Below are 26,156 nucleotides of genomic sequence, written 5' to 3' on the forward strand. Positions count from 1 at the left end.
GACTCAGGATAAATCTAGAAGTGTTGGGTCTGGACCCACTTCCTGAAGCAGGATTTGTCCCTCCTGTGCCATGACTTCCTGACCACAGGGAGAGCCCAAGCCTGTGCAGGCAGGCAGGAAGAGCTCCTAGGGCCAGGGTGACCATAGCTGAGGTAGCAAGAATGGAGAGCAGAGGGCTAGGGCCTCTCGGTAGGATAGGGTACAGCCTCCTGTGGTGGCCCCTACTGGGCAGGGGGAGCACTTGGCCTCTAACCACAGTTCCAGGGAAGCAAAAGGAAAGAGGAAGTAGTGCTGCCTGCTCTGCTGAAAGGAGATCCCCAAGGCTTCCCTCTGGAATCCCCATTTGCAAGGGAGGCTGGGGCATGAAGGATCCACTGTCCCTGCCAGCCACTAGTCACAACAGATAGTGGAGAGGGAGCTGAAGCTCAAGGTGAGGGCCTGAGGGGTAAGGAGGCAGGAAAATAGACCCCAGAGTCATGCAGGAAGCAGATGAGAACAATTATCTTTAAAAAATTTTTCTTAGGAGAAATGTTTAATAAGCACAAAATGAATGCTACAAAGCCTATACAGAATAGCAAGAAAGAGCTGAGGCCTAGGTGTGCTTCCCCTCCACAGACATAGGACCTTAAAGTCATCAGCTAATGAGAGCCTCCCAACATGACTGTCATTATCACTCAACCAGGTAACCTGAGGCTCAGAGGGTGAAGTGACACACAAAGTTACACAGCTAGTCACAGACATGAAGAGGGGAAGGTAGTGGGGCTGGGCCAAAGCCCACATTTGACCTTCAGTCCCAAGTTTTCTGCTAGGCCCTGCAGCCAGCTGTGCCAGCCTGGACCAGACCAGCATGTCAGGTGACGATAGTGGGACAGCAGGTTCACTCTCTGCCCTGGGAACTTGGGCAGAGAGACCCTGGCTATGAGCTTCTGGACAGGCCTCCAATAGGCTGGGGAGTAACTGGATCCTGCCCAGGTGGCCAAGGGCATCAACACTGTGGTGGGCAAGGAGTTCCTACAGAGCAATAGAGCTAGTGTCTAAAGAAAGACCAACTAGGAGAGGACCACTGGGTATTTTCATTTTTATAAGACCATTCAACTGTGAGGTTACTTTTTTAAAAGATTTTATTTATTTATTTGACACAGAGATCACAAGCAGGCAGAGAGGTAGACAGAGAGAGGGAAGCAGGCTCCCCGCTGAGCAGAAAGCCCAATTCGGGGCTAGATCCCAGGACCCTGAGACCATGACCTGAGCCGAAGGCAGAGGCTTAACCCACTGAGCCACCCAGGTGCCCCTGTGAGGTTACTTTTTATTCTTTTTCCTTTGGCCAGTAAGTAAGAGGGAACTCATCACATTAATCTAGAGGGTGGTAATGAAGTATGCAGGCACTAAATTAGACTGCCTGGGTTCAAACCTTGATATGTGGTCACCCATAAAATAGGGATTCTACTGCTACCAACCTCATTGGAGAGTTGTAAGGATCACTCAAGTCAAGTATCCAGCACTGCAAATGTTCAACATGTTAGCTATTATTAGTATTATAAAGTCCTCCCTGATAGGTGGGCAGTAAGTAGCAGCAAGAACTTCTCCCAAGAGGGTTGGAGGAATGCTGCTAATAAGGGCTTTTGGCTATAAGTGATTTTGAAGTTTGACTCCAGGACAAAGTTCTGTGTGATTCTGAAGTCATCTTGGAGGACCAAGTAAAGACTAGTCTCTGCCCTACAGCCAGCTTCTGTTTCCTCTTCAGAGCTGGCAGATGGGGACACTCAAGGCTACTGGCAGTTGGAGAAGCTCCTGCTCCTTTAAGCTGATACAGTTCCTCCCACTTCCTTTTCTTCCCCAGGCTGCCAACTCCCAGCCCAAGGTCCAAGGCCAGGCCCCTCACCTTTTTGTGCTTCTTGGCCATCCATTTGTCCCAGTTGTTGAGCATGTCCAGCCACTTGGACTCCCTCTGCCTCAGCACCTCCAGGGGGACTTCCTCTAGCCTGTGGAGCAAAGGGCAGGGCCTGTCAGAAGTGCCAAAAGAACCAAAGGCCCTGGCTTAGGCCCCAGCCACCAGCCTTGTTAAGGCCTTCATTCCTGCCTCTGTCTTCCAACCCTGTGTTCCCCTTGGGCTACTAACCCGTGAAGATCCTAACAAAGATGAAAGGGAATGCTGCCCCCTCCCTAGAAGGCATAAGCCAAAGAGACATGGTTAAGTGCCTGTGCTCTCCATACAGCTGCGTGTGCCAACTTTCCCACATCTTGCCTAAAGGACAGACTGGCAGTTCTGGGGGTAGAGGTCTGAGTGCCTGCAACTGTGCACCAAAGCAAAGCATTCCTGTCCTGGATCCATCTAGATAAATATGCCTCTTCAGAGGGCCTACACGCAAGGTGTAGAGCTAGATTTGAAAAAAAAAAAAAAAAAAAAAAAAGGTCAAACAAGTACAGAAATAACATGCTTACTTCTTCGAACTCCAGCAAAACTAGTTATTCATAGTTTCCCTAGTTATACCCTGGCCCTCTCCCACTTCTCAACCTTGCTCATGCCAGTCCCTTTGCTGGAATGGACTCCAAGTTGTCTCTACCTATCAAAATCCTACACATGCTTCAAAACCTCACCAAATATCACTTGTATTTGTACATCTACTAACTGAGCAGCTATCACAGCTGTGCTGGCATTGTTCTAGGGCCAGGGCTTCTGGGCAGGCTGTGGGGAAACGTCCCTTTGACTAGAACAAAGTCTGGGCCCTCATGGTGCTGACATTCTGCTGGGCTCTGAATGCCCATTAGAGCCACAGGGGAGAACACTGGAGCATGGAGGCCCTCCCCAGGCAGGCAGGCAGGCACTGGAGCAGCTGAGGCAGGCTAGGGCAGAATCCCTGGCTTAGCCAGAGTGTGCTTCAAGTGAGTGGGCCTCCTCCAAGGAGCGTGTTCCTAGGAATTCCTGAATTCACATAACTCTGAGGGGCAAAGAGCAGGAGACTAGCATTTGTAGACTGGGTATTCTAAAGATACTTTCTTATTCAGTCTACAGAGCAATATTGGTAAGAAAAAAAATGAATGTGTATACTTCTGTACCACATATACATGCCCTCTTCTTAAATCACTTTTAAAGTTGTGGATTATTGGGGCGCCTGGGTGGCTCAGTGGTTTGGGCCTCTGCCTTCGGCTTGGGTCATGGTCTCGGGGTCCTGGGATCGAGCCCCGCATCGGGCTCTCTGCTCGGCGGAGAGCCTGCTTCCCCCTCTCTCTCTGCCTCTCTGCCTACTTGTGGTCTCTGTCTGTCAAATAAAATCTTTAAAAAATATAAATAAATAAAGTTGTGGATTATGGATCTTTTGGCTTTCTTTTTTTTAACCTTTTACTTTTTTTCCAATTAATAAAAGTATTGGACATTGAGAGGTAAGATGCCCTAGGAGGGTATCTTGCTCAGAGTCAAAGAGAGCAAATCAGTGGAAAAATCCGGACTCAGACCCAAGTCAGATCCTAGCCAAGAGCCCATACTCAGTCCTGCCTGACCTCCCAGAAAGGAGTGCAGGGTCAGAAGCACTCAGGCAGCTGGGAGGAGGTCCTTAGGAACAGGACATGATAGGGCTAGGGCTTGGCCCAGGCCTTGATTCTCTAATTCTCTCTCTTGACGGAAGGAAATGCGCTGCTATGACTTCTACTGGTTGGAAGAGCAGAGGGAGGGGCCTTGGCAGAGCAGAGGCCTCCAAAACACAAACGGGCAGGTCTTCTTTAGTACGCTTTATCTGGGGAACTGCACAGGCCTGAGAGCAACCTTGGAGCTGAATAGCTGAGGAGTAACGACAGCCTGGGGCAAACCTGAACCCCCCCAATACACTGATACAAGTCCTCGTCTTCTTAAACTGCTGACCCTCTCACTACCTAGAGGCACAATCAGGGTAGGAGGACACTCCTTTCCTTTCCTTCCCCGTAGAAGAAAACCAGAGACCACACCTTTATATCAAGGCATTTACAAACTGACAGATGTATGTCTCTAGGCAACCCCTACACACGCGGGGAACGGAAACCAAAGGCCCAGACATCACAGGACATGCTGCCTCCCCACTCCCGCCTACAAACCACTAGCTTATACAAGTCAGATGAGCATTCTAGTTAACTAAATGAAACGGGATGGCCTCACTATGTTAACAGGAAGTTTTGGCAGTTGTGAATGTGTCTAATATTTGATCCAATCCTCCCACTGAGCAGATGAGAAGACGGAGGCTCAGAGAGGGCAAGGCTTTTTTGCCTGAGAGTTCCAGCTTCCAGTGAATTCCCATGTGATGAAATACATGCCCATATGATACTTCAACCCTCTAGATCTGTCTTTGTTGATAAGATCTGACTACAGGGCCTCAGAAACACCCATTCTCTCAACTGCAGATACATAGGGGAACACCTTCAAGTTCAGTGTTCCTTTAAATGATGTCAGATAACGGCTTTGGCAGTTTCAAAGCCCCAACATCAAACCTCAGACCGGAATTTCAATTGGTTACAAAACAAACGACCATATTTCCTGGATTCTAAGACACTACTGATTTTAACCTATAACACTAAATTGGCAAGATCTTCTCAGAAACAACTGAAAAAAAAAAACAAACCATCACTACTTCAAATGTACACATAAACTAAAAGATCCGTTTGACTTTTAAAACCTTAAATTAAGGGGCACCTGGGTGGCTCAGTGGGTTAAAGTCTCTGCCTTCGGCTCAGGTCGTGATCCTAGGGTCTTAGGATCGAGCCCCGAGTCGGGCTCTCTGCTCAGCAGGAGCCTGCTTCTTCCTCTCTCTCTGTCTGTCTCTCTGCCTACTTGTGATCTCTGTCTGTCAAATAAATAAATAAAATCTTTTAAAAAAAAAAATAAAAAATAAAACCTTAAATTGAGAAAATTTTGAGGAAATATGGTCATTTGAGGGGCTTCTCCTCCAATAGCAGAGGAGTTTAAGCCACTTGGAGATGGTGACAAGGAAGACACTAGAGATCTGGCTGTACCCACCACTCAGCACATCACATGCTCTCTAACTGCAGGTAGATTTCTCTTTATGCACAGGATGTGCCCCTGAAAAGTTGCAGGCTATCTATCCTTTTTTTTTTTTTTTTAAACCAGAAGGTTCACATATCCTTCAGTCTAGTCAGTCAGGATCTCAAAAGGCATCTGATCAGACTGTTGTCTGGTATAGGAATCCCTTCCACAATAGGTAAGCCCTGTGCCCTCTCTGGACCTCAATTTGCCTAGATGATTGGAATGACCTTAATTGTGAACTGATCCTCAAAGGATGCCCAGAAAGGAGCGATGAGGTGAAGATGGAGTCAGGGGTATCCCTGCAAATAGCATGATGGGGTAAATGCTAACTGAGGCAATTTCCTCCTGACAGCAGAGGAAGAGCATGAGCCAGCTTCTAGTGACAGGGAAGCTGACCAAACGGCCAGTTGTTTTTTTTTTTAAGATTTTTAAAAATTTATTTGACAGATCACAAGTAGGCAGAGAGGCAGGCAGAGAGAGACAGGAGGAGGAGGCAGGCTCCCCGCCGAGCAGAGAGCCCGACGCAGGACTCGATCCCAGGACCCTGAGATCACGACCTGAGCAGAAGGCAGAGGCTTTAACCACTGAGCCACCCAGGCGCCCCATATGGCCAGTTTAAAGTACCAAATGGCACATCAAGGGAGCTTCAGTTCAAGGGCTTCACTTACCCTTCAGAAAACCCCTCTTTCTTTAAGGTGGCCTGAGGGAGTCTTTGCAATCAAAAGAGCCCAATAAGAACAGTCTCTAGTGGCCCAACCTGCATTAGGATTCCACTAGGGATGGGGCCTTATTATCACCAGGTGAAGCCACCCTATTGTTGAAACTTTTACTCTTAAAACTTTCTTCCCCGTGCAATGCCAAAATTTTCCTGGTAACATCTATCTATAATCTCAATACCCTCTTTTAAGGTGGCACAAATCTCAGTCAGACCAGTCTCATACCAGGCACACATGTGCTTATCCCTTTTCAACCACCCATCTTTACCTGGAAGGCCCTTCTTCTCCCCTCTCCAAGTCACAGCAACCCTTTCAGAGCCCCAATATAACAATAAAAAAACACAACTTCAAATACCAGCAGCAATAACAGTTACCATTTATACAGCACTTACTACTTAGGAATTTCTTCCTATTCCTATTTCATAATAACCCTACCATGCCATTATCTCTATTTTCCAGAAGTAGAATCCAAGACTTAGTAAAGCTAAGTGCTCACTCAAGGCCATATAGCTTGGAAGTGACAGAGCTGGGAGTCAAACCCAGGCCTGCCTGACTCCACAGCCCACGCTCTTGACCCTTAAACTATACTCCTCTGTTCCTACAGGGTAAGCCCTCAGCCTCCACATAGCCTCCACACCTGCCCCGATTTCATTAACTGTCCTCCAACCTGAAGACCTCTATCTTGACTTAGAATACCATTTCTCAAAGTTTTAAAACTGAGATCCACAATAAGAAATACATTTTATACTGAGATTTTACACACACACATACACACACGTATAACTGAAATACATTTTATTAAATAATTTACTCTTATATGCACTCTGAAATTTTCATTTTAATTTTATATTATTCTAGTCTATTTCTTTTGTCTTTTTTTAATGCTGGTCCCAATCCCCTAAAACTGATTTCAGCAGTAATTCATTAATGAATCAAGAGATGAAATGAGCACTTCATTACAACTTGCTCATATTGCTTAGCACTGTTCCTCCCTAACTGGACTGGTCTTGAACTTCTGTAACTCCCACCAAGCATCTCATAGGTATTCAACAGGTGCCTGCTTGCTTTTCTTCATGATATCATCACTTTCATATGAATTGCATTGAGGACTATAAGCCATTTCAGCCTACACCAATTTTATCTGTGCCACTAATAGCTCAGTGAGGCGGATCCCTCGCTAATTAATAGATTAATTACTATTTGGCACATGAGAAACTTGACCCAATCAGAGAGGTTATATGACTTGGGAAAAGTCACAAAGCTACTAAGTTAGGTGGTAGAACCAGGGCTTCCCCTCTGCCACAGTGACTCATATGCTGCTTTGGACTCCCCTGGGAAGACTGTGAGGAAATCAGCCATTCTCCAGATGCCACTGTGGGGCTCTATCTTTGGTGCCCAAGTCCCCGGAGACAGTCCATCCCCATCTCCAATGCTCCGACTGCCCCAGGGAGCAGCCTGCCCATACCCAGCAATGCTCAGTGAGGCCAATATGCTGGATAGGCACAGCTCCCAAGCACTACCTCAGTAAGGAAATGGCAAGCCTGGGCAATGTGCTGTTTGCTGGCCACTCCCTCCTGAGGGAGAGAGGCAAAGAGCAGACAAAAGTGGGCAGCCAGGGGGTGACTGATCCCAGATTCTGTTGAGCTCTCAGGCTGAGCTAGACTTAGCTGTGCTATGCCAGGCCATGGCCCAAAGCAGCAGTGACACTCTCCTGACCCCATGGTCTGTAGGCTCCCAGTTTCCTGGCCTTCTACCCAAACCGAGAAGCCGAAGTTTGCAAGAGCTCAGAGGAACAAGGCCAGTTCCCAAGGCTATAAGACCAAAGACTGTTGGCTCTCTCCCTACTGGTCCTTCTAGCTGTCTGCCTTCTGCCTAAGCATACCTCAGCCCTTCTGGCCGGCAGTCAGCCAGGTATGGTGCCCATGCCCCCTTCATCCGATGGTGGAAGACAAATCTTGGCCCCAAGGAACCCCCAGTTTAATCTCCTCTTCCAAGCCTCACTCTCCAACCCAAACAGAAAGCCTCTTCATTTGAAGAGAAACATAGCCCAAAAAGAAAGCCTAAGGTCATAGACTATAGGATTTGATTCTCCTCACCTCAACCACTGGAGGTCAGCTGGGGAATGGGGAGAGTGAACAGAGAGGGTATCTTGAAGCCAACCAACCTAGGTTTCCATTCCAGCTCCTCCACCTGGGAGACCCTGGGCAGAATACTCAAGTTCCCTGTCTCAAATTCCTCATCTTTAAGTGAGACCATAATACACACCTCAGATTTCATAGGACTGCAACAAGGAATAAATATATGTAAGGGCCCAGCCTGGTGAGCAGCCAGCAAATGGTAGCTATTAGGTGACTGGTATTTGCAGCTTACCTAGTACTTTCATATCCTTTTTCTCATCTGACTGGTCCACACACACAGACACATACACATGCAGCAGGGCAAGATTATGCCCATTTTACCCATGAAGCAATTGACGCCCAGAGAGATTAAGTAATTTACTTAATGACATAGAGACTGTAATTCCTGGCTTCTGATCCCAATTCTAGATCTTATTTTATAGCTGTCTGAAAGTGGGCAGGCTGCTCCCCTCTGAGAAGGTTCCCCATCTGTAATATGGGGGCAATGCCACCTCCTTAGAGGGCAGCAGTAAAGATCACATGAGGCAGTAAGAGTGGACACATTTCCAGTACTGGCCATGAAGTAGCTCTGCCAAGTACTACATATGCACACAATTCCCCAAGGAAGTAGCTTTTATTATCTCCATTTAATAGACAAGAAAACTAAAGCTCAGCACGGTTGAGTAATCTGCCCAAGGTTACACAGCCTGGAAATGGAAGCTGCCACTTAAGCACTAAATTATCCAATAAATATAAAGTGTCTCACCACCTGGCCTCAATATAACCTAAAGGCCTCAGTGCCTGTCACATTCTCTTCTTTTTTAGCACCCAGCAGAGAATCACTACCCTCTGTGTTGAGAAGGGCAGGAATGAGCGACAAGAAAGTGTGGAAAACTGAGAAGTGGACGTGCAGAAGGAGCACAGCCAATGACAGATCCAGGGACAAGGGTGGGGGAGCTCCCCTCTCCCAGAGCTGGAAAAAGTGAGGATAAACAAAAGGCTGACCTACTTTGCACGCTGGGTAACAACCTCTGGAGTTCATTAACCTAAGAGGTGGTAATGACTGAAAGTATAAATAGCTTTTATCCCAGCTCCATAATAACTGATGATAGGAAACTGGAAAACAAGAGAGGGTGGGTTGGAGGGGGGAGGGGTGCAAATGGCTTACAGTCAGGGCTGGGAAGACTGTGAGATCACCCAGTGAGACTACCTCCTCCCAGACAGCCATGGAGGCCTATAGCCCATAGAGTAAGTGATCTGCCCGAGGCCATGCTGTGAGTCAGTGTGGAAAAGGAAGATGGTCTGCAGCAGCCTGGCGCTCCCTCCTGCGGCCTGGCAGCCACTGACTTAAGGCTAGGGCAATGTCTAGGCTCTCTGTCTGGGTGAGAGTCTGGCTTGCTTCATTCTCCCCAATTCCCAGTGCAAGCTAGTTCTGGTCCTGCCTCCCTTCCCCATAAGGAATTCCCTGGCTTTACTCCTTCCAGCCCGGGTGAGTACACAATGGTAAACAGGTTCTTTCCACCCTTCACTGGCCTTGGTGCCCTGGGCCTCTGCCCAGCTCTCCACTCTGTTCAGCTCCTCCCCTCTTGATGTCAAGCGGAAGAAATGGTTCCTTTAGGCATCAGCCTTGCTGGCTCCAAAAAGCAAGGAACCCCCATTCCCCCCCACCCAGCTAGGGGCAGGCACAGACCACGGCAAAAACCCCCAGGGCAGCTCTCCCTGACGACTGACTGCAGAAGGTTATGGAGACTATTCTCAGTAGAAAACTTCCCTTCCCCAAACCCCTACCCTTAGCAGGCAGAGTAGTGTTTGAAACTTCCCACAGGCAACCAGGTCCCCAGATCACAATCTGACTGTGGGCACCCAGGGATCATCCTGACTCATGTACAGCCCCCTCACCCATCCTTACCAAAACTGCTAGATCTTATTGATACATCTTAACAAACTAATTTTTGACTCACTGTTTGACTCACTGATTCCTTCCAGGCTCCCTACTGCCCTCCTTGTCCAACAGAAACCTAAGGCTCTGGCTCTCAGGCCCTCCTACTTTCTCTAAATATCCTTCTTCTTTCCCCATCCCTATTTGTAGGTGGCCCTCTCCTGAAACCGCCCTCCATCACCCCTACCCTACCCCCACTCCAATTCAGTCCCACTCATCTTCCAAGGCCTCATTCAGAACTCCCTCTCATGTCTACAAAGCCTTTCCTAACTACTCCAGGGACAGAACACAATCAGCCCCTCATTATATTCTATACACATTTCTCCAGAGCCTGTGTTCCAGGCCTGAATCTACAAAGAGAAGAATAAAATGCCCTTGAAGAGGTCAATCTGGCAGAGGAGACAGATGGATGAGTGGATAACTGGTATACATGGAAGTGCTATCACAGAAGTATGTGGAAAGTGCTAGGAAACTACAAGAAGCCCCCAAGGTGGTGATAGTGGTTGGGGGTTATTTAGGTAAAGCTTTAAAGGGGAGCTGACTTTTAAGATGGTCTTCAAAGGGTGACAGGAAGTGGCCAGGGTAAGAAAGGGGAAAAGTCACAGCAGGCAGGAGACCCAGCGTGAGCAAGCACAAGTTAACAGAAAAGGGCACGGCTTGTTTAGGGAATGTGAGCAGTCTAGTGGAGCAGGTAAGGCTTCTCCACCCGACCATCGCTCTGCTGAGGCAGCATTCCATGAGAAGGTGTGCTCCTGGAGGGTTCTGCTCATCTCATTCTCCACAGTGTGTCCTGGGCCTAGAACAGAGCCAGTATGGAACTGGTGCCCAATAAATGTGTGCTGACAGAATCATTAGCTTTGTGATCTCAGGAATTCTGTGTTTCAGTTTTCTCCACAGTGAGATGGGAATACTATCTTCTACCTTGAGATCAGGTGGGTAAAATACAGAAAGTACTTGATAAAGAACATTTCCTCTCTGGCCTGATACCAGCTCTGGATCTTCCTTGAAGCCCAGCACAAGGCTGAACACAGATGTGCTTGATGACAGCCTTTTATAACATTACAATTCTAATATTCAATTAATGTAACCTAATGTCTGTTAGAGCACTTGCCAGGCACTTGCTATGCAACAGACATGGTACTCAGCACTTAACTTACATTATTTCATTTAATCCTGACAACAAGCCTATGAAACAGGTCCTCTAATTATCACCCCTCAACCCCCACCACCTTCCAAAGATGAAGAAACATGTTTTCAGCAAGCCAGTAACTATCTAAAGTCCAAGGTGAGCAAAGACAGTCCTGGGTGATGAATTCAGGCCCCGCTCTTCTCCTACTCTGTCACTCAACTCCAGCACAGAGTGCTGACCACTGGCCTGTGGGCACACAAGCCCTGATCCCAGGGAACTTGGTGGACTCACAGCCATAAATTGTGATGCTTGGCAAGTCACTTTACCTCTCTGAGATTTGGTATCTCCCCCTGTAAAATGGGGATTATGATGGTCCAGCCTGGTCCACCATGCAGGCTTCTCTGTACAATGGCCCTATCATGTGACTATGCTGGAAGGATGGAAGGGGTCACTCAGAGGCAGGACAGGAAGCCTGGGATCAAAGTCCACATGGAGTACAGAAGGAGGGTGGTGGCAATTAGGATGCAAGTTCTGATTTCTTCCCCAAGTGACTGTCATTACCCAGGAGGGCTTAGACCCCAAGCAGCAATATGGTTGCTGGCTTCAAGTTGAATTTTTCAGCAGACACACCTCTATTTTCACTTCTGCTTTATCTTCACAGACCAAAGAGAAGGAAGATCAGATCCTCCAAGTCAGGGTCACCTGAGGACTCTGTTCCAAATGACTCAAAGAGGAACTGATTGGGGAGGGGGGGAATTCCCAGCTTGCCCTGGGAGGCCAGAAAGCTCCAGACCACAAGCTGAGTGGGACTCCTTACCCCTGAGGCCCCAAGGGTGGTAAGCAGAGAACATGAAGGAATCTGGATCTTCACCATTATGCCAAAGGCCTGAATTCACACAATTCACACTCGAATTTTAAGAGCCACCCTGTACCTTTACTTTGTGGCACACACTATGCTGGGTGTTTACCGACATCACCTCTCTTTATCCTCATAACACCCCCTCTTCTCCCAGTGCCACCAACTGGCCATTTACCTCAGAGGGGTCACATGACTAGAAAGTGACAGAGCCAGGACTTGAAATCAGGTCTACTGGTAGACGTCTTGAACCCAGGCTCTCCTGGTCCCAGATTCAGGTTCTCCCTTTTTGTGAAACCAAGACAGAAGGGGAAGGAAAGGAAGCAGCATCCTCCAAAACTGTCTGGCTGGGAAAGATCACTCCTGGACACACAGAGCCCAGGGTCCAGACTGCACTCTGGAGGAACAAGAGTTCTCCACACTATGTTCCTGGGCCCCCTCAATAGCCAGCTGGTCTTATCTTGTCTTAGGGTACATGTGAGGAGCTGTGTGTGGAGGTCTGGGACAGAAAGTGTACCATTCATCACAACACCTCAAACAACTTGAGATGCCTACCAGAAGCACAGACACTTATGTTTGGACTGAAGTCCTAAAGCTGGGACAGGGAGTAGCCAGAGAGGTCACACAGTGGCCACCAGCTTTGGTAAGATAGAAAACTGGAAAGGAGGACTCCTGGGTTCCAGGCCCAATTCCATCACTTGCCTAACTTTGGTTTCCTTGGCTGCAAACAGGGAAAATAAAACTTACCCTACAGATTTCCCATTGCTTCTGTAAGGACTACCGCAAGACAATGGGAATGAAAGCACTTGCACACTAAGGAGCTAGACAAAGGAAAGTATCCTTTGATTTGATTACACTCCTAAAGACATGAGGGCTACTGGTCCTACACACAAAGAGAGATCCTCTACAGGAAGAACAGAGCATGCTGGAAGAACTGGCCTCTGTGGGCTGTGCCATGACGACCCTATGCACTTGCATGGTACCTCATAAAAAAGCACTTTTCATATACTTCAAGGTCAGTCTCAGAATGTTAGAAGCAAAAGAGCTCTTCAGCATCATCCCATTAAAACTGCCTTGGTTTATATGTGAGGGAAACTGTAGCTTACAAAGATTAAACAACTTTCTCAAGGTCACACAACTAGTTAGGGATCCAAGGAGGAGGCTCGAGGAGGCTCAGGGACTCAGGTCTCCTGACCCCTGTTCAGCAGTCTTTGTATATGCTATGCTCCTAATCCAGTTACCTCATTTGATCCTCACGATCCTTTTGTACACAGGCCACGCCTTTAATTACCTATTGAATATCTGAATTCCTTGCTAGGCTCTAAGTCCCTTGGAGGGCAAGACCAGGTCTGCATTCCCCTAGCCAAGCACATAGCTGCACACATAGTAAGAGCTCAGTAAGAAACAGGGAGCATCAGTCTCGTGGTCAGGAGAGGGGACATACCTAAGTCACACACCATAAGGGTCAGTGGTGGAGCCAACACCAGCACCTTGACTCCTGTGCCTCATTCACAGTCTTTTCCCACTACTGGCCTAAACCCACATTTCCAGCCAGAATCTTTCACCTCTGAGAAATGACTGGCGATGCCCCTAAGTGCTAAGGTGTTCACCTTCTTATAGGTACAGGACTTATTTTCACTTGCCCCAGCTGAGGACCCAGCTCCAGGAATAGGATAAAGACTCAGGGTGAGATCAAGCTGGCCCTGGCTGCCATCTGCGCAGATTTGATCAGTTTATCTATACCCAAAGCCCCACATCTACCCTCTCCAGCTGCATGCCACCTTATGCCTGATTTTCCATGCCCTCAGGCATTTCCCCTCTCTCTTTGAGAAGAGTCTGGCTCTCCTTGTAGCTTTCTTTGCCATCCAATATGTTTACCCGGCAGAGAGCACAAAGCTCAGTACCACTCACCCAGCCCCTCCCAACCAGGCCAGCTAACCCGCTCTCCTACTGGAGAGAGACAAAGAACCCCTTGATCTGTTCTGGGCATACCAGCCATGCCAGGCACCTAGGGGACCCTGAGGCTGTGACAAAGCAAAGTTCTGTGAGAGGCCAGGGCCACTTCAGCTTGCCTCAAGCCTTCCCAATTCCCCATCAGTCCACAAAGCCAGTCAGGCATCAAGCCTTGCTGATTTGCTGGCTTCTTCATCCTCATAGCTCCAAAACTCTTCCACGCCTTTCCATAGCCCTTTTGGGCTATCCTGAACTCCCTCAACTGATCTCACTGCTTGCGGTCCAGCTGCTCTCTATACCAGCACCAGACTGACCTTGATGAAACAAAGGAAGCCTCAGTCTGACATTCAAGGTTAGGCATGGTCCTCCCAACCTATTTTCCTAGTCTCCCCCTGCTTCACATCCTCCTCCTGCCTTGTTCTCTTCTTGTCACCTCTGCTCTTGGTACACTACATTTCTCAAACAGCCGGTGTTTAGGGGGACTTTGCAGATAGGTACCCTCCCACCCAATGAAATGCCCTTCCTTGCTCCTTCTGAGGCCTGGATCAAATGTCACTTCATCCTGGGCTCCTATAGGTGGAGCTGGCTGCCTCTTCCTATATATTTCAAAGAAACCACACACCTCAACTATAGTCTTTATTGCTCAACAATGTAATGATTTGCCTGTGGTTCTATTTTCCAACAAGTCTGTGAACCTCTTGAGGGCAACAAGACACAAATGCTTTGTTCAGTTCTGTATCCCTTGTCCCAATCACAGGGGCTGACAGAGTGATGCTCAAAAATGTTTGGTAGGGGCTCCTGGGTGGCTCAATGGGTTAAAGCCTCTGCGTCAGCTCAGGTCATGATCCCAGGGTCCTGGGATCGGCGCCCCCCACCCCCATCAGGTTCTCTGCTCAGCGGGGAGCCTGCTTCCCGCCCCCCACCCCCTGCCACCTGCCTGTCCACTTGTGATCTCTACCAAATAAATAAATAAACAAACAGTCTTTTAAAAATAAATAAATAATAAATAAATAAATGTTTGGTAAATAAAATCACTACTAAGATGAATAAGCTGGCAAAAGTAAGCCTTGGCTTTCTCTCCCAGTCTCCTGAGTCTGCTGCCTACTTCCCTACCTGATGAGCAGTGAAGAAGTAAGCTGTGACAGTCTCAGAGGAGCTGCAGAGGGCATGCAGAGACTGGGGTGGGATGAAGAAGGGAAAGAGAAAGGTGAGGTAGATTAAAGCCAAACTTGGCAGCTGCCCTGAAATCCTGGATAGGAGGCTTCTAAGCAGGTGAAGCATCAGGAGTGTTGGTTTGCCAGTGGGGCAGGCAGGACAGTTTCCTCCCTGCCAGGGAGGGTCATTGGGCCCGGAAGAGCAAAGCTTCTAAAGGAGGTGTCCTCCTCCTCATATGTATTGCCTGCAGGATAAAGTAATCAGCTAGGGCACTGACAATAGGTGGATAATGGCTGGGTTCTGCTCTGGTGGACAATGTATCCTAGCCTGGAGGCTCAAATGGCTGAGAGTCAGGAAGAGAATGGGCCGTGGGTGACATGTAGGGGAGCCCTGGGCTACCCTAATCAGAAGATCTGGGATTCCTCCTTAATTTGGCTCCATTGTTAACTGCAAGGCTTTTCCAAAGGTCAGATTCCTCACCTGTACAGGAAGCATAATCCTGCCTTAGCTACAAAGAAACAAAGCACAGAATGAATATCAAAGTCAGATGACCATTCAGCAGTATTTTGGGGTCAACAGCAATGCAGCATGGACTCTGGCCTATGGGAGGGCTAGACCAGGCTTCATCTTGTCATGCTTCCAGGGCCTCCCAAGGATCTTTCTCACTGGGTCCTTCTCTGACCTGGCTGGCTATGGACTTTTGCTGTCATAAGACCTACCTTGCCCTCCACACCAGGATGGAGAGGTAGCCAAGTTCCTGCTAACTCCTGCTCTGGGTGTGGGGGCCTCAGGGACTAGTGAGCACCTGTCATCTCACCTAAGCAAGGCTTAGTCACTGCATTTAGCATTGAGAAACAGGTTCCAGACCTAGTTCTGCCATTTACCAGCTGGCAAACCTCAGGAACTTTCTTCTCAGATCTTTGGTATGCTCACCTATAGAATGGGGATAACTACCCCTCTCAGGGGAAAGTGAGGGTGCAACACTGGTTACAGTTCACTCCTGCTCACAGGGGAATGAACCCCACTGACACTCATCACTGTATCTAGAGATGCAAGTAGAAAATGAAAAAGACATAACCACTAGCCATTCCAATCTTAAAAAGGAGCAAGAACAGGGTTTCCTGGCTAGCTCAGTCAGAAGAGCATGCAACTCTTGATCTCAGGGTAATGGGTTCAAGCCTCATGTTGGGTATAGAGATTACTGAAAAAAGAAAGAAGAAGGAGGAGAAGCAGCAGCAGCAGCAGCAGCAGCAGCAGCAGAAGCAGCAGCAAGAACATTTACTGATTTCCTACAGTGTGCTAGACTCTTTTCAAATATCAGTTCCTGTAAACCTCGCAAAAATCAGTATTATCACAACCATTTCACAGTGAGAAACTGAGGCCTAGTAAAGTGAAGCAACATGTCCAAAGTCACAAAGACAAACAGACTCCAGAGATTTTGTGTAAAGAGGGAAACACAAAGCATCTTTTTCCCCCACCTCAGTGTAAACAGATGGGGTAGCTGGACCAGAGCCAGGCCTCACTGGTCCTCTGGAGGTTCTGTTTCAGACCCAGATGCTGGGAGGACAAAACATCAAGTAGGCTCCACCGCCTTATCTCTTTCCCACAGCTCAGGATTTCTTAGCAGGCGGACACACAGGCACCTTCCCAGGGCAGCAGATGGTGCACTGGTCTCCTGCTTCACCAAGTCAAGCCTTGTCTGAGGCCCCAGAACACCCACAAAGGCCACCAAACCAGATTTTCCTTTGAAGCTAGAGAAAAAGAAAATGGACGGCCTGTGGTCTAGAGTCATAGACCAGGGCTCCACATCTGCAGCTGCCTCCTTCCAGATGGACCACCCAGGGACCACTCCATTGCCAGTTCCATGCTCTCCTGGAACCATAATGCTCAAGAAAAGAGGATGCTCTGAGCTTATAAGCTGGAGAAGGTGGTGGGAAGTCAGGGAGACAGGCTCTGGCCTGCCAGGAGGGCCCTGGCCCTGCCCCAACAAAAACTGGCATAGACCAAATTATAGGGATGCTAATTAAGCCAGTTCTATGATTTCCAAAGCCACAGGGCTGCCACAGTTGGCTAGGAATAGTGGAGGGCCCAGGGGACAGGAGAACTGAATCAGCAGAAGACAATACTACTGTTCCAGATGTTTCTCTCTGGACCCAGCTCAGATCCCTCTCTCCCCTAGCAGGAAGCCAACACCCACGGGATCTCAGAAAGCATAGCTCCTCACCTCATCTGGCCTGCAGCACTGAGTAGACTGAAACTGGGTGGGAAGCTCCAGCCTTAGCAGGCCAGTCCTGGCAATCACATGGGAAAAGAGGGAGGTCAGGAACCCACATCTCTCAGGCCATCTCCCTTGGCCCAGAAGACCTGGTATCCAACCGGTATCCTTCCTTCTCTGACTACCTCCTTTGTGCTACAGAAAGTCCTTTCCCATATAGATCTGTTCTTCCTACCCCAAAATGATAGGAAAGGTAACACCACTCTTCCCACCCTTTCCTGCTGCAAACACTTCTTTTTCCTCCTCTGGTCCTTCCAGGGCTTCAACAACCAGGTCAGCCCCAGCCAAGCCAAACGAACTAATGCTGTCAGCACCTCTGTCTATGTCCATGCCAACCACAGGGCCCTTCCCTGGCTGGTTGCTTTCTTGTCTCTCCTTACTTACCAGCTATTGCTCACAAGAAAGCAGGGACTATTACAGGCTCACCAAAGGTATCCTGTAGAGTAGGCTCAAAAGACAGACAAGTGAAGAACTGTAAAGGGCCTAGGGCTGGAATCAGGAGTTCTTGGCTCATTTTCTGGTTCTGATTCTAATAGACTGATGAGGTGAGGCTAATCACTTCTCTCAGGCCTCAGTTTACCTCTCTGTATGAAGATAGCCATCTCTAAGGTCACTTTCAGCCTTCTGACTTGAAATGTCTGTCAGTAAATGTCATTCAGTAAATACATACTAAATACATACTTCTCTGCAGGCCTGAGTAGAAAAAGGTGAATAAGCCTGGTCCCAGCCCTCAAGCTGATCATTCTAACAAATGGGTGATGATAGCATATTCTTACCCTTGTTGGCCTGTCCTTGTTAGCCTCCTACACTGCTGAGCTAAGTCAGGGAAGATGTGGGCAGGCAGGTTCCTGCAAAGAACCTTCTGTTCCACCTATCTGGCACCTGATTTTCTGCTGGGGCCATAGGCCATATTAATGGATGGTGAAGGCAATGGAAACTGTCCTGACCTAGGAATCAGAAACCTTGGATTCATTAGTTCTGCCAACTAATATGCTGTGTGATCTTAAGAGGCCCCTCTGAGCCTCAGTTTCCTCGTCTATAAGAGTAAGGGCTAAGCTGGGTCAATCTCTTAAGATCCTTTCCAATTTTAACAGTCTATGATTTTACAATCTACTCATGCCAGGCACCTAACAGTTACCTGAGCAGGGTAGCCTCTGATCTGCTTTCTTCCCCACCCCCTAAGCCCCTGACAACTGCCAAAACTGATCATCTTGAGACAACCTTTGGTCCAGGGTGGCTGAAATGGACCTTTAATCTGGATCCAGAGTCCCTGCCCTTTCCATGCAGCCATCAGTGCTAATGTTTCACTTCTCTGGGATAGCACATGGACTCCTAGCCCTTAACCACGAGATTAGCTTTAAAGCAGTCACCCTGAAACTTCCCATAACTTCCCCTCTTCTGGCCTTGGGCAGGGACTTACTTTTGGCATCTTTGGAACCACAATATAAACTAAGGGAACAGCCAAGTTTTCAGACACCAGAGATTTTAGGTTGATCAACAGGGTCAAGAAAATGAGGCAGGGAGAGAGGAGGGAACCTGGAATCCCACCTCAGCCCCAGTTCTATAAACCCAGCGATGAGGAGGGCATTTGCAAAGCCTGGGTTTGTGGCTGGAGTGTGGGAGAAGACAGATGTCTGGCTGCCTGGTGAGGGAATACAGCCAAAGGGAGGTGCTCCCAATGGGGCGTCTCTCTGTTCATAAATGCCAGAGGTACGCCCTCATTTTTCTCATCAATTCTCAGATCCTTAGAAGGAAAAGAAAGGAAACTGACATTTTTCTAGGCCACTATGTGGGTCAGGCACTGTGCTAGGCACTGTCATATATATGAATTCATTTAATTCGCACAATAATCTTGGGAGTACATGTTACTGTTGTCCTTTATGGTGAGCAAATAGGCTCAGAGATTCAGGATCTTACCCAAGGTCACACAGCCAGCAAGTATGATATTTTTCCCTAAGTCTGGCCTTTTCCCCTGTATCACACTGCTCTGTACCCTGATATCTGGTTAACTGCCTATAAGATTATAGTAGGAATTCTCACCTCCTAGAACTCACCAGCAAATCTAAACTCTTCCTTTCAAGAACCCACAAATGCAACTGGTAACTCCTTTCCCGCTTCTCAAGACCCCATCCCTCTCAGGGCTCTGATCCCTAGTGACTGCTCCTCAATTCAAAAAACACACCCTAAGTGTCCTTTGGTTTTTCACAAGCTAATCCCTAGGGAGCTGTGACAAAGCATCAAATCAAGGTGAGGCATCAGAATAAGGGGTGCTCTTCTGTGAGCAAGTGGGTAGAGGCTGGAAGAGACAGATCCAGTGGATAGGAGAGAACTCTCCTTAGGGGAGGGAGCTACGTTTCTCCAAAGGAGAAGCAGGCCTAGTAAATACGAGGCTTTAGGACTGGTTAAAATCCCGGAAGTGACCTTTATGGGGCTGCTTGTGTGGGTGGGGTTCTTAACAGACGGTAAAGGCACTTTCCTAAGTCATAAGAGGGGCTGGGGGAAACTTGGACAGTCAGAGAAAGGGAGAAACGATCATATGGAGTAGGGGTCTGGCTGAGTCCTGTGGGCCCCCTGTTGTGTGAGTCTCTCTGTTGAAGGGGAGGTGCACCATGAGGGAGCCTTGTCAATTTTGTGCAGAACATTAGTCTCATGTGACAGGACAGCTGGGATGGGAGTGGGGTCTGGAGTCTATCCTTCTTAAGGGGACCGCGAGCCTATACATATGATCTCTGTGCAGACCAGGTTCAGAGGGTTCTGTAGGGCAGTGTGGCCGCCCAGTAACCCAGCTTGGAGAGAAGATGCTGCCTCACTGCCTCACATTTCTCTGCCTGCCAGCTGGATCCTGGATGCTCTGGGGGTGGGGGATCAGGGTGCACTACAGCAGGACCCTGCTCTATGACTGCCCTCTTGAGTCTGTGTTTTGGGAGGAGGTGAGTGTTTCCACAGCATACACAGAGGCAACCAACAGTCCGTCCTGGAGGTGAGGCACTGTCACCCTGTAGGAACTGGGAAGGGGGAGTGTCTGCCCACCTGTTGCCAGTGACAGAGAAATCTGCCTCTAAAGGGGGAGGAGAGCATTCTGTGACCCTTCCTTGAACAGAAGGGACTCTCTGCCCCAGTGTGGGACTGTCTGGGAGGGAGCTGATCAATGTCAGTCCAGTCCACCCAGAAGTCTGCGTGTCTTGAGGTAAGGGTCAGTCTGTCCTGGAGTGGAATGAGGGCAGGGCGGTCTGTTCCTTTGAAGTCCTGTCTGACTAAGGTATCTCCCTGGTGTGGGGGTAGCAGGGTCGCGACAGGGCATCTGTGGATCTCGAAGGATGGGGGTGGAGAGGATATCTGTCGGGGGAGGGGCAGCCATCTGGGAGTCTCCAAGGTGTCTGGTGGGGGGCGTTAGGCACAGTCAATCAGGCCTAAGGCCGCGGTGGCCCAGTGGGGCTGGGCCAGGTGTCTGTCGTTCCTGTCTCGCCGTTGGGAGGAGGGCACTGTGGGCGCTTCCTGGGGGCGGGTCAATGTGTCTGGAGGGCGGGGGCAAGGGGGAGGTAGGACTGGCCGGTCTGTCCTTAGGTCGGAAGGGGCTCGCGAGTGAGGGGCTGGTCAGTCCTTCTAGGGAGGAGGTGGGAGTGGGGCAGGGAGGGGAGGATCGGTGGTCCCAGGCTGGGACGGGAACATGTCGGTCCGTCCAGAGGGAGGCTCTGTCCGCGTCGAGGGCCCCCGCGCGGATTCCGCACCCAGCCCCAGCCCTCGGCCCCGAGCCCCGGCGCTACTCACGCGCCCTCCGCGCCCTGCGAGCCCACGATGAAGCCGAACTTGTCGATGCGGCGTTCGGCGAAGCCGTTGGCCTCCGAGTCCGAGCCGAGAGAGCTGAGTTCGTCGGCGGCTGCGGCGTCGGGGCCCGGGGCCAGGCTCTCCCGGGTCCCCGACAGACTCCCTTCGGCCGCGGGCGCGCGCGGCCCGTTCTCTCCGCGGCTCTTCGCCATCCCGGCCGCGCCCGCCGCTTCAGCCCCAGCGGCCACCTCAGCCACCTCAGCCGCCTCAGCCTCCGGGCCGCCGCCGACGCCGCCGACGCCCCGCCCATGCGCCGCACCCATTGGCCGCCGCAAGGCCAGGGGCGGGGCCCTAGGCCCTCTCGGGAGCTTCCCCCCACGCCCAATGGGCGCCGTGGACCCCAGGGCCCGCCCACCTCCCTTAGACTGGCGCCAACCGACTCGACGTGAGGGGGCGGGGCAGCCGTCACCGGGAGCCCTCCCCCCCGGGCTGTCAATCAACAGAGCTTACCTGAAAGAACTCCCAGGGCCTTTCCGGTTGTCCCCGCCCGCCTGTCACCGGCAGCGCAGCTCAGTCAGAAGCTGAGGAAGTGCGCTGGGGATTCCGCATCTGCCTCCTGAATCCCTGGCTCCTCTCCAAGAGATATGGGAAGGGATGGTTTCACCCATTCATTTATGAGTCGCTCTGGGAAGACTCAAGATGGACTGAGGATTCGGGGACTCGCCCAGAGACACTCAGTGGCTTAAAGACCCAGGCTGAGCTAGAAGTTTCGGCGTCCCTGCTCCTGCTTTTACGGCTTTAAATTAGCTCTTGGGAGACCTATTTAATAAGAATAATGACCAGCGTTCTTTGAGTACTTATTGCCCCAAGTTCTATATAGTTTCTCCTGTAATCTTTTTGCCAACAGCTTGAGACATAACCTACCATAAAAATCACCCGTTTAAAGTGTATAATTCAATGGTTTTAAGCATATTTGTGGAGCTGTGCAACTATCACCACAACCTAATTTTAGAACATTTTCATCACCCCCAAAACAAATTCCTATCCATTAGCAGTCACTCCCCATCCTTGGCAACCACAATTCTGCTTTCTATTTCTATAGACTTGCCCTTTCTGGACATTTCATACAAATGGAATCCTACAAAACGTGGACTTTGTGTCTGGCTTCTTTTACCCAGCATGTTTTCAAAATTCATCCATGTTGTAGTATGTATCAGTACTTCATTCTTCTCTGTGCCTGAGTAATATTCCACCAAATGCAAATTCCACATTTTATCCATTTGTCAGTGCCGGTCACTTGGGTTGTTTCCATTTTGGGGAAACACTGAGGAATAAGTTTTTGTATGGACATGTATTTTCATTTCTCTTGAGTAAATACCTAGGAATGGGAATTGTTAGGTTATATGGTAACTGTTTAACCTTCTGAAGAACTGGCAAGCTATTTTCCAAATTGGTCACATCTTCTTATCATCTTTCTGCAATGAAGTAGGCACAATTTTGTCCCATTTTTACAGTTAAACTTAAGTGTAAGGAAGTAAAATCGGTTGCCCAAGGTCCCAGCAATAGCTGTCGCAGAGGCAGGATTTGAACTCAGCTCTTACCAACAACAGCTTATATCAGGAGGCACGGACCAATCGTATCTATACAGCCTTACCTCCAAAAACCTACTTCTCACCCTAGAGATTGTCAACTCTTGGAGCCATAATGATAACTGCTCACTTAAGCCCAGTACTTTATATGCAGCAACCACACTGTCATCTGATATTCCCAGTAGACCTGAGGGAGACAGACAACAAGAAAAGACTGGAAGAGCCAGGCCTGAGCTGCCAGGGTGGGACAGGTTGGGGTCCTAAGACTTGAGTGATTTCACCAGCCGTTTCCTTGATGCCACATGGCCCATTCTTGAAGACTTCTCTGTGCAGTCTTCACATTCCATAGGCTTCTGGTTTTCCATAAACAGGGCAACAGCAGACATGGGAGTGGGCACAGGCTATTTTGGTCTTTAACTTTCAGTCTAGGAAGACATTCCTCCTCTCCAATGGCTCTAGACAGTGGTAGGTTCTTAGTCCCAGCTTGTAGGAGGGTCAGGGTGGGACTTGCATGGGGATGTGGGCCTTTCCCAAGTAAGGGAAAGAGGAGCCAGATGCAAGGGGACCAGATATGAGGCCTCAAGCCTGGCAAAGTATTCACAACCCGAGAGTTCATAATTCTGGTCTTAGGGTCATATCCCAAACACATTCAGCTCTATAAGGGCACATGTACAGTGTATTTGGGGTGGGGGTGACAGGTAAAAAGCACCTGGGTGTCCATCTCTGGGAGAGTAAATGTTTCTCCAGTTAAGGCTTTGAGGAGGCCCCAGCTTTTAATTTTCTTATACAAGACCACCCAGGATTCAAATCCCTGCTGTCACTGTGTACCTTAAATCACTTCTCTCTCAGCCCATTTCCTCATCTGCAAAATGGAAATATTGGAAAATGTACCTCCTTAGGGAAGTTGTTCTGAGACTTTAGTGTGATAATATGTGCTAAGCATCTGGCACAGGGAGGTACTCAGTAGGTGGAAGCCAGGAGTGATGGTGTTTGCAGTTTGCAAAGCACTCCAAATCCATTATTTTCTTGAATATTTCCCACCATAGTCTGCGGCTGCAGCAGGGGAGTTTACCTAATTTAACCCATGGAACATGGCTTAAGAGACTTTACCTCATGGCTGTGCCCCTCAGTAACAGGGCGTTCCTGTGTAAAATTGCTTAACTTCTCTGAACCCTAGCTTCCTCTTCTGAAAAATAAGAAAGTCAATAATTACTTGGTGAGGGGGCACCTAATTGGCTTAGTCAGTATACCATGTAACTCTTTTTTTTTTTTTTAAGATTTTATTTATTTATTTGACAGAGAGAGATCACAAGTAGGCAGAGAGGCAGGCAGAGAGAGGGAAGCAGGCTCTCTGCCGAGCAAAGAGCCTGATGTGGGGCTCGATCCCAGGATCCAGAGATCATGACCTGAGCTGAAGGCAGAGGCTTAACCCACTGAGCTACCCAGGTGCCCCCCCATTTTTTTTTATTTGACAGATCACAAGTAGGCAGAGAGGCACGCAGAGAGAGACAGGAGGAGGAGGAGGCAGGCTTCCTGCTGAGCAGAGAGCCCCATGCGGGACTCCATTCCAGGACCCTGAGATCATGACCTGAGCTGAAGGCAGAGGCTTTAACCACTGAGCCACACAGGCGCCCCACCATGTAACTCTTGATCTTGGGGCTGAGTTCAAGCACCACACTGGGAGTAGAGCTGACTCAAAACACAAGGAGAACAAAACGACGGCAACAATTACTTGGTGAAGTACACGAGCTGTCTCTGAAGCCTCCAGCACATAGCAGACTCTCACTGTTCTATTTCTTTACTTCAATTTCAGAGCTCTTTATCTGATATTTAGTGAAGAAGAGATGAAGACCGGGATCAATAGTTTATTTGAAGGACATCAGGAGAAGGAAAGGAAAAGGAAATTCAGGTAAAGCAGAGAGGAAGAACGTGTGTGTGAAAAGGACAATAAAGCGGGGTCAGGAAGGTATGGAGAGTGCTGGGGGCAAGGGTGCCAGTGCAGGTGGGGAATAGATGGAAATAAGGAAGCTTCTCTATAGGGATCTGGGAGAAAGAGAAGCAGGCTCAGAGAACGGGACAGTTAGACTGCAGTGAGAAAGCAGGAGTGAATGAAAGAATGATCGATCCAAAGGAATGCCCCGCAGAGTCCTGTGGCTTCCTGGAATAAGCGGCCTTTGGCAATGCCAGGAAACATCCCAGTATCCTGGCCACTATAGGTGTTGAGGAGATGCTCAGCCAGGACTACTGGAATGTATGCACAACCTGGGGACGCCTTCTACTGGGGTCATTCCTGAAAGTTTAGCTTTCAGGTGCTCACACAGGCCCCAGGGAAGTCCCCTCTCCTGGACCCTGGAATGTAGGACTGCATGTGCTCAGAAAATCTGTCAGCACTGGCCGTCAGGAGACGTCCAGATGTCAGAGCCTTTATTTGTAATACGGTGAGAGCTGAGGTTCAGAAGGTAGAAGGCTGGTGCCCAGAAGCCAATGGAGAGTAGGCAAACGATAGTGTCTTTGCCCCTGCACTGCGGATAACGGTAAGACTCTTAGGTTCAAGTGGCAGGGAACAGAACTCAAATGGGCTTAACCCAAAACTGCATTTAGTGTGTTCTGTAGCTTAAAAAAATTCATAGGCCATTGAGCTTCATGAGACATCTGATCCAGAGGCTGACCAGGAATAGCAGCCTTATTTTCCTCTTTTCTCTTTTCTTTGTCCTCCTTCCTCTGGTTGCTTCATCTTAAGCTACAGCCCCTCATGGCAGCAGCTCCAGGCTCACTCCTTCCTCCACACATCCATACAACAGACTCTTCTGGTAGCTTCTGCTCAAGTGAGGAGGCAGCGGCATTCCTTTATGTGTCATCTGTTTATACTAGGACGCATGCCTATCCCTAATCTAATCACCACAGCTCAGGGACAGGGAACACTGACGGCTTAATTGAACTCAGTTTAAGGCAATGGTAGTACCTTCTCTGTAAGGAGTAAGTGTATCTTGTCTTGCTTCAGATTGTATGACTCAGGGGTATCTAGAATAATTCACTTACTATTTTTTTTTTTTTGGAAATATTTTATTTGAGAGAGAGCGAACACAAAGGGTGGGGAGGGAGAAGCAGACTTCCTGGTAAGTAGGGAGCTCCAAGGGGAGCTCGATCCCAGGACCCTGAGATCATGACCTGAGCCAAAGGCAGACACTTAACCAACTGAGCCACCTGGCACCACAGCCCCATTCACTGACTTTTTACCAAAATGTAGCAATGTAAGAGCAAATTCCCAAATTAATGATCTCAACTTGAAGATGGTACATTTTTTAAAAAAGCAAATGTCTAAAAATCTTATGCACTAGTATGCATTTAAGCCACACTGTATTTTGCCTTTTTGATTTTTAATTATAAGGATAAATATTACATAAAAGAATTGCTATAATTCAAGTACACCACATATTTCCATTTAAGTATATATCCTAACATAACCTAAAATAGCCTTTTATACATTCTCTAATACAAATTCTAACTGTAAAAAGCGAAATGGGTCAGGATACCAGTGTGGCACAGCTGTTAAGAGTCCGACTCTTATTTCGGCTCCTGTCATGATCTCAGGGTTGTGAGATCAAGCCATTCATCAGCCTCAGCTGAGTTTGCTTAAGATTCTCTTTTCTGGGG

The 26,156-nt window shown here is 48.7% G+C and overlaps 2 protein-coding genes across 2 annotated transcripts in view; both read right to left on the reverse strand.

The window, feature by feature from the left end:
* TBC1D10A (TBC1 domain family member 10A) overlaps nt 1-21,200 on the reverse strand; it is a 30,770-nt gene extending 9,570 nt beyond the window's left edge. The window contains exons 1-2 of the mRNA XM_032883398.1: nt 20,917-21,200; nt 1,883-1,982 (exon numbers count right to left, since the gene is read on the reverse strand). Of these exons, the coding sequence (XP_032739289.1) occupies nt 1,883-1,982; nt 20,917-21,125 (309 nt within the window). The 5' untranslated portion in view covers nt 21,126-21,200. The remainder of the gene's footprint in view (nt 1-1,882; nt 1,983-20,916) is intronic.
* Nucleotides 21,201-21,346: 146 nt separating this feature from the next.
* The window catches only part of SF3A1 (splicing factor 3a subunit 1), a 28,957-nt gene continuing 24,147 nt past the window's right edge, over nt 21,347-26,156 (reverse strand). The window contains exon 17 of the mRNA XM_032883397.1: nt 21,347-21,544. The gene's annotated coding sequence lies outside the window, so the exon portion shown is untranslated. The remainder of the gene's footprint in view (nt 21,545-26,156) is intronic.

Source organism: Lontra canadensis, unplaced genomic scaffold (assembly GCF_010015895.1).
Source record: "Lontra canadensis isolate GAN:19392208 unplaced genomic scaffold, GSC_riverotter_1.0 scaffold87, whole genome shotgun sequence".
NCBI classification, from domain to species: Eukaryota; Metazoa; Chordata; class Mammalia; order Carnivora; family Mustelidae; genus Lontra; species Lontra canadensis.